This window comes from Kryptolebias marmoratus, linkage group LG2 (assembly GCF_001649575.2).
Source record: "Kryptolebias marmoratus isolate JLee-2015 linkage group LG2, ASM164957v2, whole genome shotgun sequence".
In the NCBI taxonomy this organism is placed as follows: Eukaryota; Metazoa; Chordata; class Actinopteri; order Cyprinodontiformes; family Rivulidae; genus Kryptolebias; species Kryptolebias marmoratus.
In genome coordinates this window covers 32,287,317-32,295,053 of record NC_051431.1, presented here as the reverse complement: position 1 = coordinate 32,295,053, position 7,737 = coordinate 32,287,317, and the positions used below count along the sequence as shown (strand labels likewise).

The 7,737-nt window shown below is 38.9% G+C and overlaps 1 protein-coding gene across 5 annotated transcripts in view; it reads left to right on the top strand.

Annotated features, from left to right (window-relative positions):
- clcn2b (chloride channel, voltage-sensitive 2b) overlaps positions 1–7,737 on the top strand; it is a 204,581-nt gene that overhangs the window by 61,638 nt on the left and 135,206 nt on the right. For 3 of the 5 annotated variants that reach the window (XM_017436968.3, XM_017436967.3, XM_017436972.3), the window contains exon 3: positions 6,300–6,350. The exons of the other annotated variants lie outside the window; for them this stretch is intronic. In XM_017436968.3, the coding sequence (XP_017292457.1) occupies positions 6,300–6,350 (51 nt within the window). The remainder of the gene's footprint in view (positions 1–6,299; positions 6,351–7,737) is intronic. 5 annotated transcript variants of the gene reach the window in all.

Genomic DNA, 7,737 nt, shown 5'->3' with positions numbered 1-7,737 from the left:
GTAATCATCAAAATTAAACGAAATAAACATTTGAAATATATGAGTTTGTATGTAATGTATGAATATAATATACAAGTTTCACTTTTTAAATGGAATTACTGAAATCAATCTACTTTTTCATGATATTCTAATTTTATGACCAGCACCTGTATGGTGTTTTCACCAACTGTTGGCTGTTCAAGCAACTGGTGCAGTCTGTGGGGAGCAGCTTGTTACTGTTTCTGCTGGTCAGCAGGGGGCAGCGTTGGACTGCACAGCTTTTTAGTTGTAGATTTTAGAGAAGTGTCTGGGTGGGCTGGGTGTAATTTATGAAGCCTCTTAGCCTGTTTTTTCACACTGGAAATGTTAAATATTACACATGAAGTGTACCTTATTTTTATCTATCATCATTAAAATACTGTATGCTAGAGAAAAGGTACTGAGTTTTTCTCACATAGTTTAGTTTTTAAAAAAGATGACTAATGTAAAATAATTTTAAGTAAATTTCTGCCCCAAACAAAGGTAAAAGTAAGAATTACACAAGCAACTGAGGTTAGACTACTGCAATTTTTATATTTGTACATTTTCAACATAAAGCAGAAATGTTTTTTAACAAAAGCTTTGTCATGAACATGCAGATAAAATACTCAACTGAGGAAACACACACACACACACACACACACACACACACACACAGGTCAGCAGTGGAAGATAACTCGATGTGATGCACCAATTCAAATCCTGGTCAAGTTTTATTTATCCACAGCTGTGACTTTATCTGGTGGAGCTGGCCAAGACAAATCTACACCAAGCTCATTTGGTCCTTTTTCTACTTTGTTGTCCTCTTTCTTTTATTTTTTCCTCCGTTTTTTTTCTAAAAGAAAATATAAAGTAGTTTATTTTTCAGCAGTATTGAGATGTAGAAATCCACCCATATGTCATCATTCATTCATTTCTGCTGTGAAAAGTGGGGTTTTGTAAGTTTTTGTGTCTACATGAAGAGTTGGTCCTCAGGGTTGTTGTTACCTGTTGATGGTGCCCAGAGGCGACACACCGAGTTACCAGCTGCGTTCATGAGGTGATAAAATCCACACAGCTGGCGTTTTTCCTTTTCTTTTTGATTCCTCCTTTCCTTCTCAGTCCACCTGCAATGCCATGTCATTTAATTGGCTCCAAAACCAGACACTTGCACGTTTTTACTTCAACAGGTGTGATGTCAGCAGGAGCTCAGCATGGCACCACATGTTGCCATGGTGATCAGCAGGTGCCTCGTGGCAAGCAGGGCTTGCATGCTTTCGTCTTCATACGTCTAATTTACTCGAGTCCATCTCTTTGGTTCATTGTCTTCTGGGCTTTTTTCTTCTTTTCCACCTGTCTGTGTTTCTTCACTTGCCCCTTTGTTTTGACATAAACAGATTGGCTGAAACGTCAGCGCAGAACACCGTCTGATGGCAGATATAGATCCAAATATTTGTCATGAGAGACACACTGACACATTAAAATACTCATTAACTTGTGTCCTGTATGTGGTGATTTACAGACGGAAGGAAGGAATTTTGTCCTATAATCCTTATAGCTCTGATTTAGTCATTTCTTTTCCCCTTTACTCATCCTTTGGTTTAAAACATGCTAGTGGAGCAAGAACTGAACTGTATGTCTGAGACAATAACTTGAGTATGGCTTCTCTACTTGATCACCAGTTTTACAAAATATCAATTATTTCCCAATATGGCATATTGTTCAAAAAGCTAGATCTTACCTTTACCATTGGTTTTATAACATATAATTAAATACAGTTTTGAGCTACACAGCTGCTTAAGTGGGTTAAAAAAGTCACCACCGCTGTAGTTTACTCACCATTCTGTAGTTAACACTTAACCCTACCAGTTAAACAATGACTTCATTCAGAGTTCACACTTCCTACCTCAGACATGGAACACAGGAGATTTTTATTTTTATTTTTTATTATATTTCAACTGGCTACTGATTTACCGACATGACAACATTGTCTGGAAGTGGAGCAGCATAAACTGCTTTGCAAACAAATGTCAGCTGATGTTCGTTTAAAACTACATAGGATTTGCCTTAAAACTCATGTAGGTTACCAGTAGCACAAGTATCAGCATAACAACAAACTGTTTCAAAGCAGAGAACGTAGTCTTAACAATAATCTTAGCTTCTGCTTCATGGTTTAAGATGTCTTGATGCTAATTCTGCTAACTGGGAATATTTATATACCTTCATTTTTCCCGGTTCAATGAACCAAACACGGTGGGAAAATTCCCCCAGACTGTCAATAAAGCTGAACTTACTCGTGACCATAGTTCCCACTTTATAATCCTTTCAAAAATAAACTAAAATGGCAAAAACAGATTCTAGGATGCCCTGAGTTGTTTTTCTTTTTCCCTTTTTGGGGGGTTTAGAAAAAAAAGTTTCTGAAAAAGCAGTGGTAGGAAACATTTTGACATCTGAAGTTTAATTTCAAAAGGGGAGCTGGTACCTATTTTCAGAGCTCATTGGATGAGAGGCAGAGTATGCCCAGGACAGATCAGCAGTCGATCACAGGGACACATGGGCACAAAAGGAACAACCCATCATAAACACATTCACACAAAGAACCAATTTAATGCAGAGGATATTTAGGTAATAAAACTTTCCATCAGGTTGCTTCCTCAAACATCTGACACTCTTGATTTCAGCTTGGTTGTCATTTTGCTGATTAGCAGCTCAAGCAGTGGATTTGCAAAATTAACTCTACCTGTGATTGAAAAATATATTCTCTTCACTCTGTTTTTTAAATATACTCACAAGCAGCACGTGTGTGTGTCCTACTAATGTGCGCAAGTGTGTTGGGCTCCATGCTGACGCACAATGGGGTGTTCTGACGTCATTCCCATTCAGTCATCAGCCAAGTCCAGGGAACGGCACAACTTGCTCTCCAAAACACGCAGTATTAAATTGCTTTTGTGTACTGGTCACGTTGTGTACATGCATGATGGGAAGGTGGAGAACTTTCACTTTTATACATCAAGTAAGCAGAGAGAGTTAGGGCTCAGATCAGTATTTGATTCTCTGCCACTCATGCAGTGTGTGTAGGGGTGTATACCTAGCCTTCGTTACCTTTATAGAACATTTTCTGGTATCCACTCCTTATCATGTCAGGACTGTTAGTCTTGTTGGGGTCCAAAGCTGATCTTAATATGGTGAAATTACATCTTTTGGTTAGGGGTCAGATTTAGGGCTAAGGAGGTGTGAATTGAGTTTAGGTTGGGGTTAGTTATGTACTAGTAATGGTTAGGTTTAGCAGGGTTTGCCCCAGAAAAGAGGTTAAAGCCTGGTGGCAAAATACACCCTGAGTTTAGGGTAAGGGTCAGGGTTAGGCTACAGAAATGAATGGAAGTCAATACATGGTCTTAATAATGGATAGAAATACAAACGTGTGCGTGTGTGAAGTTGCTATAACATTTATCTTCCTATAGAGACTGTGGCTGGGCTCCAACTACTTTGTCAGCACAAAGAGTAGCTGCTTCCTGGTGTATTGTTTTTTGTTGGTTTTGCTATCTCAGGGATGAAAGGTAGAGCTAAATGTCACCCATGACAGTCATGATGAAGACAATGGTGATGTACAATTCTAATAAACTTGTCTCTAAGTTTAGGACGTCTAACTCATGTTTCAACAGAACAGTTCAACTTTGCTAAAAGGGAAGCTTCAGATTCATCAAGGAAAATCTACAAAAGGCTAATGCTGGCAATAGCTTTTTAGAAGTTTTTCATAGAAAATATGTTTGCATTCAATCCCAAATGTCTGCAATTAAAATGCCTTTAAATGTAAAAAAAGAGTGTTAATTAGGAATTAATCTTTTAAAATATTTTATTCATTGATTTATTCTTTTGAATAATCTATTGAGGAATCTGGGTGGTCTAGCTACCTGGATCTTACATATTTCAGTCCAGGGCTGCAATGTCAGGATGTTTGAGGTTTTGATTGTATTGCTCTAAGGTGCTTGTCTGCCTTCATCACAGTTGTGTGACAGCAGTAAAAACTCTCTGATAAACATTGTGACCACTGAGCAATCATAATTATCAACTTGAAGACTGTCAAAAACAGTTTTTGCTTTAGATGTATTTGAGTTGCTATATGAATGATAGTGTAACTGCTAAGCAGTGACAATTGACACTATTGTATTTCATCATACCGTAAAAACATAAAAAGTTTCTTGTTTTGTTTACAAAAGAGAGCTAAGCTTCAATGCTCTGGTTTCAGTTATTTCAAACTGGTAGACCTTTACCTCTGACTGATCTAAGTAAGGGTTAAGATAAATCAGGGGTCTGCAATTCACGCCTGGAAATTAAGAACCCCCCATAAATGTTTCAAGATACTACATTAAACCAGCATTGTAGTACCTAGATGCTTTATGGCATGATGCTGCTGACCATGTAAACCATGTTGCAAAAAGTATTTTCTTTTTCAGCAGTATAATGGACCCTCGTGCACCTGCCTTGTCCTTTTCAGGGTTGCTTCACAGTGGGCTATGATGTGGCAGAACATCCATCCCTACGCCTTCCCAACTGCCTTGGTGACAATCCAGAGTCACCAAGGGACTCTGATTGCCACATTTTTATAGCCATTGGAAGCTGTTTTAAAGACTAGTGTTGTACCCAGCTTCCATGTCTCTAGGTCTGGTAAAACACTTTGAAAAATAGAAGGCAGTGAATGTGAATAATGATGGAGAGCAGAGCAAGATAGACAAAGCCAGGAGGAAGAGGTTTCTTTAGCTCTGTAATAAACTGTTGAAGGCATAATTAATCTGAAGGTTAAATGCATTAGTTCAGTTCTCAGAAACTAGTTCTGGTAGTTTTCCTTTAGAAAAAGTGCTCATATTGCAGTTTGAGATGCAGATTGTTACTACAGTCAGTAGGGGATTCTGTAAGTTGTGAATGGTAGTACAGTTGGAGCACAGTGCAGAGGAGTTACTGTAATCCAGTCACCTCACTGATGTAGCCAGGCTATAGCTCAGCAGTAAGCAGACAGGCCAGTTTATTAATACCATGATTAGTTTGAGAACACAACACATGCTTTTAAAGCCAAGTCCCATAAAGAGAGGGTCTCTGCTGTGTTTAATCTGGAGTGGTGGCCTAACGTGTGCCTCTCCGTCCATCTGAGCCCCACTTTCTGAGTTATTACCCTTTAAACATCAGTACCCATCATAACAAGCACATTTTGTAAACCTTGGGATGCTGGTTTGTGGTGAAACCTGAGTGAAAGTGCCCAACTTTTTATCTCGTCATACTTTGAAAAATATGCTTCCATGGTGAGATGTACAAGGCAACAGCTTTTTAAAAAGCAGTTCTTAGCATTTAATGGTTGCTTTGCAAATCTATTTATTTTATAAACTAAATTGTCATTATTGAAGGTAACTTATTAAATCTTGCCTAGGCCCGGCTGCCAATATGCACTTTACCAAGGAATCTTACACATGCCTTTTGGCAAACTCTAGTTGAAATTTAATCAGACTTTTATTCAACAGTGGCTTTCTCTTTTTCAGTCTCATAAAGCTCAGACTGGTGAAGAACCCAGTCAACAGTTGTTGGAGCTCAGTTTCTCCCGTCTCACCTGTTGAAGCTTGTACCTCCCTCAGAGAGTCACAGGTGTGTTGGTTCTTCACAGCCACTCAGTTTGTGAGGACAGCCTGCTCTTGGTAGATGTACACATGTCCCATATTCCTTCCATCTCTTGATGGTAATTTTTACCAAACTCCTGGGTGTTTAGGGCCTTGGAAATCCTTCTGTATCCATCCCCTGACTTGGAGTTTTAAATCTATTCTCTGAGTTGAATTAGGACAGTCACTTTAATATATATTGTATATTTATGAAATCACTTACTTTACATAACATATTTTTGTTTAACTGGTATGACTCTAGAAATTTTATTTCATATTGTCATTGAAGAGGTTTTTTGTGTCAAAATAGACAATTTATACTGACCATAAATGATTCATGACAGCAATAAAAGCATAGAACATCCAAGGGGGTGAATACTTTTTATAGGCACTGTATCCTAATGTCTGCACTTTCAGTCTCTCATCACTCTTGTTATCCCTCCCCTCCCTTACTCTGTTTCTTGATCTTTTGTTGTGCAGCTAAGTTTGCACATCAATCAAAAAGTAATAATGTTATGCAGGCTTCTTTCTTTTCTTTTCCAGTGATGTAAAGGAAGTGTGTATAAAAAGTAGAATGAATCAGGAAAAACACCCACACCCACCCGCAGAGACTACTTCTTGCATTGTATAATAATCTTATATGGTTTGTTTGTTCTCTAGGATCAGGGTACCCATATGTTCTGGAGGCTCCAGCCCAGGACTTTTTCTCTGGTAAACAAACATGTGTATCATCCCCCAGTCTGCACCAGCAACTACCATCGCTGCACTACTTCATCTATAATCTTTACTAAGTGCTCATTAAATGTTGTTGCAGTGTTTTAATCCCTGATAATATTTATTCCATGCTTTGTCATGTATTAATGCTGCCATTTTGTTTTAAAAAAGGCATCTAAAGACTCAGATGTTGGAGTTTGTCTTAAAGCAGAAAAGAAGTTTGGTCATTTTGTTGACTCCCAAATAATCCACAAAAGCACTCATATGTAAATACACACTCTCAGCTTGTTGTTTTATTAATCTATATGAAAAGTATCTGTCTGCATGACATTTTTGTTCTGCTGTGTGTTAGAGAAGACTAACTTCATCAGCCGGGTTTCATTAGAACTAGCCTAAAGACCTAATGGAAAGTAGCAAAGAGCTCTAAACAACCCATCATTTGTGTATTTTTATGTGTGTGCATGTGCAAGAAAGGCAAGATGAATGGTTCTGATTAGGCGGTGCGGGCTGCAGGCAAGTATGATGATCAATGACTGTTTGTTTTCCTGTTTAGTTCAGAGAAATTTATAATAACATGCCAGCATGTACAGCGTGCATTCTTTTTATTTCATTAGCTGTGTGTAGGTGTGTTTCTGCAGTGGATTCAGTTGCATCTTTGGCTTATTTTCTTGTTTTACCTTGATGTATATATGTAGCATGCACAGTTCATATCTATGATGTGCATTTTGCTGTCAGTTTTAAAGAATAGCTGTAGAGATACTTTGAAACTAGTTGCAGCAGGCCATAAAAGTGAAAATCAGCACACTTATATGTCTGCAGAGGACTGCAGAACGGAAGTGCTGACTGTGCAGTGGCAGAGCATGGTGTGTGTCTGTGCGTGTGTGTGTGTAAAGACGGCGTAGGAAAGGGACAAGCTATAATGAAATGGAAAGCAGGAGAAATGAAAAAATTCAGAGCCAAAACATCCGGATGATTTGAACAGAGAAGAGGTGTTAAAGTTAACGTGGGAGATGAAAGGAAGAGATGAGCAGGGGGTAGTTGATGGCAAAAGTCTGCAGAGGAGATGAGTAAAATAAATGGAGATTGGAAAGAGAGGGGCAGAAGCAGTGCTGAGAGTCAGCAGCATGTCCCGTGGCTTGTGGTCCTCCGGGCTGCCATCCAGGAAGTGAAAAGACTTACGCCTCCTAAGTGTGATTGGTCGAAACAAGACATGCACACAAAGGAAAACACACTCTGCATCTTAGCCACATATACCAACACTTACACACTCTGCATCTAAGCCACATACACAGACACTTACACACTCTGCATCTAAGCCACATACACCGACACTTACACACTCTGCATCTAAGCCACATACACCGACACTTACACACTCTGCATC